General features: G+C 44.8%; 1 protein-coding gene across 2 annotated transcripts; it reads left to right on the top strand.

Annotated features, from left to right (window-relative positions):
* The first annotated feature begins 4,630 nt into the window (after positions 1–4,630).
* Positions 4,631–13,333, top strand: LOC134482784 (sperm motility kinase 3A-like). 2 transcript variants are annotated; one of them, XM_063276975.1, is made up of 3 exons: positions 4,631–5,304; positions 10,962–12,538; positions 12,974–13,333. In XM_063276975.1, exon 2 carries the CDS (start codon positions 10,988–10,990, stop codon positions 12,491–12,493), a length of 1,506 nt encoding a protein of 501 aa, XP_063133045.1. In that variant the 5' UTR covers positions 4,631–5,304; positions 10,962–10,987; the 3' UTR covers positions 12,494–12,538; positions 12,974–13,333. The 2 variants fall into 2 exon arrangements, 1 of the variants encoding a protein (XP_063133045.1); XR_010059332.1 differs by having other exon boundaries at positions 4,637–5,304; positions 12,279–12,538.
* The last annotated feature ends 279 nt before the right edge of the window (positions 13,334–13,612 follow it).

Here is a 13,612-nt window from a genome sequence, read left to right as displayed (position 1 = left end):
ATGTAGCTGTCTTTAGAAACACCAGATAGCATCAGGTCTCATTTGAGATATTTGTGAGCCACCATATAGTTGCTGGGATTTGAACTCTGGACCTCTGATAGAGCATTCAGTGCTCCTAACCACTGAGCAATTTTTCCAACTTCCAGACTAACTTTTTAAATTCCCAGAATGTATTCTTTATTCAGGTTACATCCTGATCCCAGCCACTCTCCCTCTGCCTGTCTTCAGGGTAGGAGATTACAGGAAGGCCCCAATTTTCAGCAGGGGAGTGGGTTTGCTTCCAGAGCAGGCAGTGGGGTCGTAAACATCTCACTCTCAGGGAATTGGGAGCTTTCCCATATAAGAATTTTCTGTGGTGGAAGCTCAGTTTGCTGTCTGGCTTCTTTTTAGTTTTCTCTTGCTTCTTCTGGAATGAGAATGTTCTTTATTAAGAGCTTAGAGGGTGTTTCTGGCCAGACTATGTTCATGTGCAGGCCCATCCCTGGACGGCTGGATGCTTAGACTCTCCTGGGGAGACCTGTTTCCTTTCTGCAGCAGGCCAGCTAGTATGAGAAGAAAAGGACCCCATCAGATGTTCACAACACATATACACAAACACACACAAACGCATGCACACACACACACACACACACTATATATATATATATATATATATATATATATATATATATATATATATATCTTCCATATTCCTAAACCCACACATCATACACATCACGTGTCAGATGTGCATGCACGTTACATATATCACAGACATATATACACTGTGCACATCACACGTGACATATGTACCTATATGCACACATGCATGCACACCTCACTCTACACACATGCCTGCCATGCACACATGTACATAGGAACACCAAAATGAGTGAAGAGATTTTAAAGGAGGCTTGTGCAGTCAGGGTATGATAGGCTTGGGCATGACTACCCTCTGTGTTACAGTCAACTGCGGTCTGGTCTTTTAGCTACTTTCACAACTGGGCCAGTGCCTGTGTAGAAGGAACACCAAGGCCACATCTCAGGGAAGTGAACTGAGGACTCAGAAGAGGCACAGGCCCTGGAGTATGGAAAGGCAGAGCATGGTATGTAGATGTAAATGCTGTAAGGCACTCTGGCTTGTCCACTCCAATAGGCACGATAGTAAGCACGAGGCGAGTAGATGTCGTATCCGTGGGAAGAACCCTCTGGATGCCATGTTAGCAACTTAGGGTGTTTCTTGTTTTCAGTCCATGCTATGGACAAGGAATCAGGAGGTGTGGGGTAGAGAGGAGACTTGAGCACCTACCCTCTATGTTGTGAACCTAGTGGATGTTTTTCTGCCCTTCTAGCACTGTGAGTGGCCTGTGCCAGCACAGCAGAATGGGGACATTCCCAGTTCCACAGGATACTGCAGGCTTGGGGACTGGGTACTTAGGCTTTTGGCTGTGCACCACACCACCTTCCTGACCAATGGTACATTAAGTCAACCAGTGCTTGCAGAATGCTTGAGACAACACAAATGTCTCCTTTCTAACTGGAAACAACATATAAAGGTCTAATACAAGTCAGTAATGTGTCTCTGATTGTCCTGTGGCACTGGGTGAATTAAGGACAGGATGGAGAGCATGCCAAAGAGTCTAACTCGTTCTGTCCCATCTTCCTTCTGAATGCAGGTCTCCAGGATCCAGTGCTCACACGGACTCAGGGCTGCTGCTCAGGGAACCAGCAAACCCTGTTGCTCTGACCATGCCACCGTGAAGGGCGGTCTCTTTCTGTTCCAGTCTCTGCGGTGCCACTGTGTATTAGAAAGGACATCTTTCAAAGGAGGGGTTGGTGAAGGGCAATTTACCTTCTCTTTCAGAGATACAACTGTCTGAGGAGAGGCTAGGAGGTGTTGCAGAACCAAAATATAGAGCTAGAGGGATCATAAAATCGAGGTTGGGAGGAAGGTTAGCTCAAGGCTGCATGTCCCTGAACACCTTGGTGGGGGTGAAGGGTGACTTAATAGTCACTAGTAGCCCAGTGCCTGTCAGTACTCTACATGACCTTGTTGCCCTTGCTTCTTCTGGTGCTCAACAGCACCACTCAGATGCAAACAGCAAGGCCTAGATAGTGTCCACATCTCCCATGGCTTGACACTGTGCTGGGTTTGATACTACAAACTGGGAGGCTGGGACTTGAACTTGAGATCACTGACTCAGGCTAGGGAGGACTCCAGGGCACCTGAGCTCAGCTGCAAAGGCAGAAACTGAACCACAGTGAGCAGAAGGGGCACATTTTGCTGTTTCTTTCCTTTTCTGCTCTCAGGCCTTTCAATGAACACTACAGATGAGGATCTTTCCTCCCAGGCTTAGTGTCTGCAGCCATGAGGGTCCTCTACAGGGGATTGAAAACCCCAGAAGAGTCTTCAGAAGGAAAGTGCTACACACTGCACTTCCCCCAGCACTCTGAAAAACAGAGACCCTTTTGGGATTTGGGCCAGTCAGTGCTCAATAGTTAACTTCTGGCTGCACTGGGTGCTCACAAATAACACAGCAGCCTGGGTCCTGTGACCTGGCTGTCACAGACTGTGATTGAGAGTTTATTTTAACTGTGTCAGCACAGGAACTCTGTTCCTTCTGGTCTGAGGGAGCACAGAGCTCCTTGTCCTCACACACACCTGTTCCACTATTGGACCTTAGTGTCTTAAAGTAAGCCCTACACTCAGGATGGACTTGGTTTTCTATAAAATCCTGCCAACCTCTGTGTGTAAAGAAGGGGAGGGGAGGGATGGAAGGATGGCAAGAGAGAGAGAGAGGGATGGATGGAGGGAAAGACAGAACAAGAGAGAGAGCAAGAGTGAGAGCAAGAGCAAGCGAGAGAGAGAGAGACAGACAGACAGAGAGAGAGAGAGAGAGAGAGAGAGAGAGAGAGAGAGAGAACATGCACTAGCCACCAAAGAAGCATTCCTGTATTCTTCATTAGCCTTACAGCTTTGTCTCTCTTCCCTGATTATTGCCTTTTCTGCTGTGTTGGGTTTTTTGTAAAGAAATGCTTGACTTTCTCTTCCTTTCTGTTAATCTGGGGTTTGGTTCTTTTTTTTCTTTGTTACCATGGATATCATACCGAAAATGCTAAAATACCACCAGTTCTATGTGGACTGTATTACTGCTATTTGGACAGCCCTGACCAACTTCTTCAGTTTTTGATGTCAACGAAGGAGATGTCTGTGTACCTGAGCCTCGGTGGCACTGCTGTTTGGGGTCATGTGACATGGCATCTCTCACATCTTGGAGGAAGCAGAAGTTCACCTTGCCTTTGGGGATCACCTGTTCTTTATTTGTTCTTGAGATTCTGAAATCCTTTAAATCGGTCTTCATCTGTGGGAGTTTCTTAGTTTTCTTCCTCAATTTTGAAGGAAAATTTTACTAGAAAATCATAGTTCCTAAAGAGTGTTTGTGTTGTTGTTTTTGTATAGTGTTGTGTATACTCACCCATTCTGTGAGTCTGTGTGAGTGTAAGTCTGTGTGTTTGTAATAAAGGGTGGGAATGTGTGTGGTGTGGTATGTGTGTGCTTGTGTGTGTGTATGTGTGTGTGTGTGTGTGTGTGTGAGAGAGAGAGAGAGAGAGAGAGAGAGAGAGAGAGAGAGAGAGAGAGAAAAGAATGAAGCAGTCTTGTATGTACACTGTTATGGATGTGTCCCACCTTGTGTGTGGAGGTTAGAGGACATTTTTGTCAGACCTTATCTTACCTTGTTTGGAACTAGGTGTGTGGTTTGATGTTGCACATGGCAGGCTGCCTGAACGACAAGCTCCCAGGCAAATTTCTGTCTCTCCTGCTTTTCCTGCTTCCTAAAAGCTCTGGTATTACAGGTGTGGGCTCAACTTTCGCATGGGTTCAAAATCAGGTCTTCACACTTTGCAGGGCAGATGAGAATCAAAAGCCTTGGAAGCTGTGAGGAAGGCATCTTCCTGTCACCCTACAGATGGTAATAAGCTTCTTTATTATGTCTCATGAGCAGTGTTGGGGTGCAGGAATCACCCCACAAACCAGACAGCCATTTCAGTCAAGCAGGGACAGTTTATGGAACATATATCCTGGGACTGATTGGTCAGGGACACATGTCACACAGGGGAGTAGAGACTGCAACCCTATTTCCAAGGACTGCAGTATGAAAGGCAAAACCACAGAAGCTCTTAGCAACTAAGAGCTCATACACAGGTGCCGAAAGTCTTCCCAGGGAGTTGGGTAGTTGGTTCGGGTCCAAGGTTATTGTTACTAGCATACAAAGCAATTCTAACTGAACTTAACTATGATTGGCCCTAAAGGAGGGCACAGGTTAGGGTAATTTCCAGGAACAACAGACCACACAACTTAGTGCGATATGTAGTTAATGATTAGCTGGGCATGAGAAAGGTCCTCTGTAATAATGTAAGAAGGCTGGTGACTGGTATTAAAACAAAGTGGCTACAGTAATGTCAGAAAGGCAGCAGCCACCCAGGTCTTAAAGAGAAGATTACACACACACACACACACACACACACACACACACACACACACACACACACACACATATATATATATATATATATATATATATATATATATATATATATATATCTGTAGCATCTTCTTAAACCCTTCAGTTGGAATTAAAAGGGACCCATGGAAGGTAGACATAAGGAATTTAAAGGAGGAGGCACAGCAAAAGTTCAGAGAACTAAGGACAGCAAACCACCCTGCAGGCTTTGATTTATAAAAGCCTAAAGGCTCCCCATAGCCAACCTAAGCCAGAGCCTTGGAGTCCTTCCCAACCATGCAAGGACAGGTCCTATTGTGACCTCATGAGGAGTGATTGTGAGGCGGTCCAGCCAACAGATGTTAAGCTGTAGCCAGGCCTGGATTTCCTTGAGTGTGTTTAGAGGAGTGGTGGAGTGGAGACTTTGGTGATTTTGGTGGATCTAGTGAGCAGTGTGTGGATTTTGCATTTGATTGATTTGTGAGTAGCTTGTGTATGTGTGTCTAGGTCAGTGTTTGTGTGGAGGGTCGCTTTTGTGTGTGTGTGTTGTGTGTGTGTGTTTGCGTGTTTGCGTGTGCATGTATGTTGTGTTTTAAGTTTACTTGAGTGTGTGAGTACCTTTGTGTGTGTGTGTGTGTGTGTGTGTGTGTGTGTGTTGGTATACTTGGGGGTGACTGTGAGTGCATCTGTGTGTGTGGGTGTGTGTGTGCCCAACTTGTGTGTGAGTGTCTGTTGTGACGTACGTACACTAGTTGTAAGTGTGAGAACACCTGTGTGAGGAAAAGTATTGAGGCTGGCAGTCAGCTTGGCCATTGTTCCTAAGGTAAGCATCTACCATATTTTGGTTTAAGTTTATTTGTTTATTCACTTTACATCCCAATCACAGCCCCTCCCTCTCTCCTCTCCTCCTAGTGCCACCTCACTGCCCCTCTTCCTATAATTCCCTTCCCTTCTTAGAGAAGAAGTAGCCAACCCCTTGGGTATCACTCTGCCCTGAAATAGCAGGACTAAGTTTATCCTCACCCACTAAGGCTAGAAAAACCAGCCCATGTAGGGGAAAGGGATCCAAAGTCAGGCAACAGAGTAAGAGATAGCCTCTGCTCCAATTGTCAGAAGAAGACACTTACATTAAGTCATGTCTGCAAGTCATAGAATATAATTAACAATGCTCTGTCCCATGTGCTGGGTCTCAAGTTCAGCCGGTCATTAGTTGGACTTTCCTTCAATCTCTGCTCTACCTTTATCCCTGAACATCTTGTAAGTAAGACAAATGTTGGTTTGAAGGTTTTGTGGGTTGGTTAGTGTCCCCCTTCCCCTAGTGAAAATCCTTTCTACCTACAGGACATGGGTATGTCAGTCTCTCCAACCCCAGCTGCTAGTAGGCTCAGCTAGCATCACTCTGACTCCCTGGAACCTCCCACCCCCAGTCTCCTTCATGCCAGAGATGCATTGCCCAAACCCAGCCTTCTCCTTTCCCCTCCCTCTGTGCCCTGCCCTGTTCTTGTCCCCAATCCTCTCCCCATCAGTTGCCTCCCTCCACTCAACTTTTTGAATTTCCCTTTTGAATGAGATTCAAGCATCCTGCCTTGAGTCATCCTTATTCAGCTTTTTTGGGGTCTGTTGATTATAGCATGGTTATCCTGCACTTTGTAGCTAATATCCATTTATAAGTGTATACATACTAGGTTTGTCCTTCTGGGTCTGGGTTACGTCACTCCGGATGACATGTTCAGTTTCTAATCATTGGCGTTCAAGTTTCACGGTGTCCTCCTTTTAATAACTGAGTAATATCCCATTGTGTAAATGAACCACATTTTCTTATCCATTCTTCACTGAGGGACATCTGGGTGGTTTCACGTTTCTGGCTGTTATGAATAAGGCTGTTATGAATACAGTTGAGGAAGTTGCCTGTGGTATGGTGAAACATCTTTTGGATATATGCCTGGGAGTGGTATAGGTGGGTCTTGAGTTAGAACTATTCCCGATTTTCTAAGAAACGGCCAAATTGATTTCCAGAGTGGTTGTGCAAGTTGGTACTCCCAGCAACAATGGAAGAGTGTTCTTCTTGCTCCATATCTTCAACAGCATGTGATGTCACTTGAGTTTTAGATCTTACACATTCTGATGGGTGAAAAATGGAATTTCAGAGTCATTTTGATTTGTATTTTGTTGATGACTAAGTACGTTGAACTTTTCTTTAAGTGCTTCTCAGCCTTTAGAGATTCCTCACTTGAAAATTCTCTGGCTCTGTGCCCCTTTTCAATTGGGTTGTTTGCATTCACAATGTCTAGCTTCTTGGCTTCTTTATGTATTTTGGATATTAGCCCTCTGTCAGATGTAGGATCATGCAGATCTTTCCACACTCTTTAGGCTGTTGTTTTGTCCTAAAGACAGTGTCCTCTGCACTTCAGAAGATTTCAGTTTCATGAGGTCCCATTGTTGATCTTAGTATCTGAGCTATTGGTGTTCTGTTCAGGAAGTTGTCTCCTGAACCAATGAGTTCAACACTGTTTGTATTACATTTAGTGTGTCTGATTTTATGTTGAGATCTTTGATCTACTTCATAATCCAAAATTAAAATTTTACGGTTGACAGCTTTTATATGGGTTTTAAAGATCAGAACATTTTCCCTTGAGTTTTGCTAATTAACTACTGAACTATCTCCCTAGCCTGGGGATATTGGAGGGTGTTTGGGTTTGGGTTTGGGTTTGGGTTTGGGTTTGGGTTTGGGTTTTTTCTTTGTTTATTTTCCTAAGGATAGGTTTTTCTGCTTAGCCCTGAGTACCCTGGAACTTTCTCTATAGACCAGGCAGTCCTCAAACTCAGAGATCTTCCTGCCTCTGCCTCCTGAGTGCTGGGAGGAAAGGTATGGACCATCACGACCCAGGGATTATCTGAGTTTTAACCTTTTATGCTTCTGATTTTATTTTTTGGTTTTCTTTGCTTGGATTGTTTTTGGCTTTCAGAGTTGTTGAGGTTGTTATTTTTTAATTCTCTTTTGTTTTTCTTATGTTTACAATTTGGAGAATTTTGTGCTAATGTTGGTTTCAATCTTGTATCTGTTGAGACCTGTTTTGTGACTAATTATATGGTCAGTTTGGGGGAAGGTATCTTGAGGTACTGAAAAGAAGGTATATTCTTTTGTTTTACGATGAAATATTCTATAAATATGTTAAATCCATTTGGTTCCTAAACTTCTGTCAGACTAGCTATGTCTCTGTTTAGTTTCTGTTTCCATGATCTGTCCATTGATGAGAGTGGGGTGTTGAAGTCTCCAATGATTATTGTGTGAGGTGCAATGTGTGCTTTGAGCTTGACTAAGTATACTTTTATGAATATAGGTGCCCTTGCATTTGAAGCAGAGATATTCAGGATTGAGAGTTCATCTTGGTGGATTTTTCCATTGATGAATATGAAAGTTTTTTGATAACTTTTGGTTGAAAGTCAATTTTGTTAGACGTTAGAATGGCGACTCCAGCTTGTTCCTTGGGACCATCTGCTTGGAAAATTGTTTTCCAGACTTTTACTCTGAGGTAGAGGCTGTCTTTGACACTGAGGTATGTTTCCTCAATGCAGCAAAATTCTGGGTCCTCTTTTACATGTCCAGCCTGTTGGACTATGTCTTTTTATTGGGGAATTGAGTCCATTGCTGGTACGAGATATTAAGGAATAGGATCTAAGGATTGCTGTCTCCTGTTGTTTTCGTTGCTAGAGGTGGAATTATGTTTGTGTAGCTCTCTTTTGTGTGTGTTGCAAGGGGATTACGTTCTTCCTTTTTCTAAGGGGTAGTTTCGCTCCTTGTGTTGGAGTTTTCCATCTGTTATCCTTTTTAGGGATGGATTTGTGGAAAGATATTGTGTAAATTTGGTTTTGCCATGTAATATCTTCTTTTCTCCAGCTATGCTGGTTGAGAATTTTGCTGGATACAGTAACCTGGTCTGGCATTTTTGTTCTCTTAGGGTCTGTTTGACATCTGCCCAGGATCTTCTGGCTTTCAAGGTCTCTGGTGAGGAGTCTGCGGCAATTCTGATAGGTCTGCCTTTATATGTTACGTGACCTTTTACCCTTACTGCTTTTAATATTCTGTCTTTGTTTTGTGCATTTGGTGTTTCTTTTGTGGTCCAATCTATTTGGAGTTCTCTAGGCGTCCTGGATGTTTATGGGCATCTTTTATTTTAGGTTAGGGATGTTACCTTCAATAATTTTTTGAAGATATTTACTGGCCCTTTAAGTTGGGAATCTTTCTCTCTTCCATCCCTATTATCCTTAGGTTGCTGCAATTTTCAATTGCCATCCTGTTGTCTCTGGTGTTATCTGGTCTTGCTGACGATAACAGTGGCTTGACCCTCCTGTAAGCCTGTGTATCAGCAATCCTGGAGACCGGCTTTCACACAGTCATTTCTGGGTACAGAGAGCTTTGGGACTGGCTCAGCTCTGGTTGGAGGCAGGAACTGAAAGGGTTCTATCCCAGACTGCTCCTGGGTTGGTGTGTCCTGAGGGCTTCAGGCAGGACCCTTGGAGCAGAACTGATGGTCTTAGAACTGCTCTCTAGTATGTCTTCGCCCCTTGTGAATGGCTTTCAATTCTTGCACAGGGAGAGACTGCCTGACTGCTCCTAGGATCCTGGGTGCACGGGGCTCTAGGCAGGTTCCTCTTCTGCCAGGAACGTGAGGAGAATTGGTGGCCTCCCCCATGCTCCCAGAATTCTCCTCACTTCTGAGAGTCCAGCTGTCTCCCCCATGGGATTTGGGTACCTCTCATAGGACTCTTTATGCATGGGAGTTTTGGTTATTGCTGTTTTTACTCTAACTGGGGATTTGAGTTTGTGATTATTTGTGGTTTTTAAATGTTATATAAATTCTTGGAGAATTTCATCTTCCATTGAATGTATTTGGATCCTCTTCACTCCCTGCATCCTTCACCAACTCCTCCCACATCCATCTTCACAGTCACCTGCCACAACCCACAAATTCATGGTTTTTTAATAACCTGGTGTCCTGTGTTCCTGAGTGTGGGGAATGACTCTCTTCCCTATGTGTCATCAACTGTCAATGTTCCCACTCTGGGTTAGTCATGCAGGACTGCTTGATTTTGTGGAGATCTGATGCAGGCAGTCACAGCTGTTGGGAGTTTATGAATGAGGTGGTCATGTGTTGAGAAGATATTTTGATACGTCTCTTCCCAACCCCAGAATCTTACAATGTCTCTGCCCTTGTTTTCCATTATAGTCCCTGAGCCATGGAGGGAGGGAGGGAGGGAATGTGGACACACCACCACACCTGTTTTCCCTGAGCACTTTGTCAACAGGTATTCTCCAGTCTTTTAGCAGCTATGAGTTTCTGTGCAATTGCACCAAGAAATTTCTCTGAGATATGAGAGTTGTACTATTAAATCTGAAGACTTCTTGCAAGGATGTGCATATGAGTAAGAACATGCTGTGTTTGTTATCTTGAGTCTGGGTGAGCTCACTTAGTGTAACCTTGTCTAGCTCCAAGCATTTAGTTGGAAACTTGATAATTTCAGTTTCTTTTACATCTGAATGACATTCCACTGTGTGTAGGTACCACACTCGCATTAGTCATTCATCACCTGGACGGATACCTAGGCTGTCTACATTCCCTGCACCGTGAACAAATGAAACAGTAGTGAACATGGATGAACAAGTGTCTTTGCAGCAGGAAATATTGTTCCTTGAGTATATCCCAGGAATGGCGTAGCTGTATCAGGTGGCACACCTATTTCTAGTTTTCTGAGGAACCCCCACACTACAGTGGCCACCTCAGTTTATATCCTCCCACGGACACTGTGCATGAGGGTCTCCATCCCCCACATGCACCCCAGCATTGTTGCCTTTGCCATTCTGATTAGAATAAGATGAAGTCTCAAACTAGTTTTAGTTTTCATCTCCCTAATGGCCCAAGATGGTGAACATATACATATATATTTCTTAGCCATACATTCCTTAGCCATGCATGACTTGTGAGAAAAACCCTTTGAAGACCCCTATCTCAATTAATCCCAATTGTTCACTGGGACGTTTCCTTAGAGTTGTCTCTTTAATACTTTCTATATTCTAGGAGTTTTGATGAGTGCGTTCTATTTTGTTTTAATCTCTAGGTTTTTAGCTTTTATGTAGTTTTGCTTGTTTGGAAGTTGATTTTGTTTCATTTCATTTTCTGTAGCTTGGGTTTTCTAACTGTTAATAGTTTTAATTTCTTTGATCGTTCATTTCATTGTACATTCTTTTTCTTACACAATCAGTGATGTTGATCTTAGTGTGGCTGAGCTGTGCTCCTCCCTCCTAGTGACTAGTATATAGTTTTTTACTTAGGATTTCCTTGGCTTTGTACGTTGTTTTACTTTTGAGGGTTTCTGTTGTTGTTTTGGTTGGTTTTAGTTTTCTGTTTTTCTTATTTTTCACTATTTTACTTTCCATCTTAGCTCTCTTTCTTCCCTTTATTTCTTTTTCCTTCCTCTTAGGTAGCATTTATACTCTGTTACCTCCAATGAGCTTCCGGAGCAAACGGGAGTCAGAAAGGCTCCGATCTCAGGGCAGCTCTTGCACAGAGAGTTTCTGCTCTCAATATTTGGTTTTGAATACCATCGGCCATGGTTTCCACGCGGCCGTGAAGTTGGCCGTGCACCGCCTCACAGGTACCCCCGTGGCTGTCAAAATGATCCTCAAGAGACAACAGTGGTGCCAGCAGGTCACATCTGAGGTAGAAATCATGATGAGGATCAACCACCCAAATATTGTATCTCTCATACAAGTCATTGACACTGAAAAGATAACATACCTCATCATGGAGTTGGCCAAGGGGAACCAGCTTTATTCTCACATCAAAGAGGCTGGCCATCTGCAGGAGGATGAAGCACGGGGCATATTCAGACAATTATTAAGTGCTGTGGGATACTGCCATGAAGAAGGCATTATACACCGGGACCTTAAACCCGATAATCTGTTAGTCGATACCAAGGGAAGAATTAAAATCATTGATTTTGGTTCTGCCACTCAAGTGCGGCCTGGGCAAAAGTTGAGAAAGCCCTATGGGACTTATGCATTTTCTGCTCCTGAGCTGTTACTCGGGAAATTTTATGAGGGCCCCAAGGTCGACGTGTGGGCCCTAGGAGTAATTCTTTATTATATGACAGTTGGAAAGGTCCCATTTGAGGCTGCCAGCATACCGCTACTCCGAAGGCAAATTGTGTTAGGGACGTACGTTGTCCCACCTGGCCTGTCAGAAGAGCTACAAGACCTGCTGAGTCTTTTATTGAAAGTGAACTCCCAGCAGAGGCCCACAATTCCTGATCTTTTGACTCATCCCTGGCTTAAGATAGACTCAGAGGGGTTCCCACAACCTTGTAAGGAACTCATCCCCCTCAGGCCAGACCCAGCCATTCTTAGAGCAATGCAGGACATTGGATTTGAAGCCCAAGAGGTTAAAGACTCCCTCGATCAGAAGAAATTCAACCAAAGTATGGCTTGTTATTACCTATTGGAAAAGCAGGCTCTTCAGGAGTGTGACAACCCAACCCGGCCTCATCCATGCATGACCCCATTCCCGACCCTTGATTACCCTGCTACTTCAGTGCGAGGGCTCAGAAGTCGAGGAAGCGAGCCTAGATGGCTCGGGTCATCCTCCGATAGTCAAGGTTCTGACCTCGGCCAGACTCCTAGTCATCGATTAGTCAAGAGGGCCAGTTGGCCTGGCGGTCTTCTCTGCAGGCCACGTCAGATAGCACCCACAGTGGAGCTAACCCACAGAATTTCTATTAGTGACCCCTGCTTTTCTTCAGTGCACAGCAGAGGCAAGAAGACCATCAACACTGAAAGCACAGAAGACAAATCCAGTGACTCAGCAGAGGTTAAGCCTGTCGCAAGCAGGCCCTGGCCCAAAAGATTTAGGGGGTGGCTCAAGAACATCCGAAATGGCCTGATGAACCTGTGTTGCTGCATTCCGTCCAGAAAAAAACCTCCCCTGGGGCACAACAGAGTTGTTCCCCAGAAATGAAGAACATGGAAGGAATCCAGAGAGCAAGCATCCAACACTGCCCAGGTACATTGCTGAATTTGTATCTATTTTGCTCGTGTCTGAGTCAACTGGCAGGTTATCATAGTGTGTATGTCTATGGGACGATGCACGGGGAAGCTAGGTCTAAAACACCGTGGGACGATGGTTAAGTCTAAGCTACCAGCACATCTGTCATTGCCGACTGTAACTGCCATGTTCATCCTGCTCATGGGAATACTAAAATACATTCAACTAGAAAGAGACAGCAGGATACTAACCAATGTAGGAGGATGAAGTTGGAGAAGGAAGAGAAGGAGATGCTGAGGGAGGAGAGGGTGGTATGGGGTGGGGGCTAGGAGATGAGGGGAAGAGGTTCCGAGAAGCTTGGAGAGCAGTTTGGAACAGGGTGACCACAGCTGGAGAGATGCCCTGTCCAGCAGAGGTCCCAGAGTCCCTCTCACATGTGTCATTGCCTTTTAGAAGATCACTAGAGGATGCCGGATGCTGCATCTCTGCAGTCCCAGTATTGAAGTGGACCCACGTGTGGACACGGACCTGCAGAAGGGAGCGCTGTGAGAGCTGTCACCTTCCAGGTCAGCTGTGGAAGGATGAAAGCAAATGAAGAGATGCCAGGTGGCAAGAGAGCACCTCAAAGGCATCACTCTTCCTGGTGGAGGTTGAAAACCAGTCCAAAGCTGGTAAAGACCAGAGCCCTTTTGCCGACCAGGGTCACATCACACACCTCCTCTTGGCACAAGTTCTCGCCTCACTCTTAGTGGAGAATATACGTCTTCTCAATGTGTTTATCCGACTCTGAGAATAAAATAGCTGTTTGTGAAAGATGACCTCGTAGATTTTTCTGCATCTTCTTCACATAGGGAAATTGGCCCTGTGGCATTCCAAGGCCCCAGGAAGCACTGGGTAATAGGGCCCACCTCAGGGCCAAGAAGGTCATGTGTCCTAATGGGGTCCTTACATGCTGGACCACTGTGTGCTGGTCATAGTCTGCCTCTAAGTGGCCTCCATAGGATTGGGCGCTGGGAGTTCCTGTCCCTTCTGTCAAATTTGTTACTCCTTCAGGTGCCTCACCGGCATGCTTCACTGTCACCAGTGACAAGG

The sequence above is a fragment of the Rattus norvegicus genome, chromosome 1 (assembly GCF_036323735.1).
Source record: "Rattus norvegicus strain BN/NHsdMcwi chromosome 1, GRCr8, whole genome shotgun sequence".
In the NCBI taxonomy this organism is placed as follows: Eukaryota; Metazoa; Chordata; class Mammalia; order Rodentia; family Muridae; genus Rattus; species Rattus norvegicus.
The sequence above is the reverse complement of the archived record's forward strand: the minus strand, read 5'-3'. Positions and strand labels throughout refer to the sequence as shown.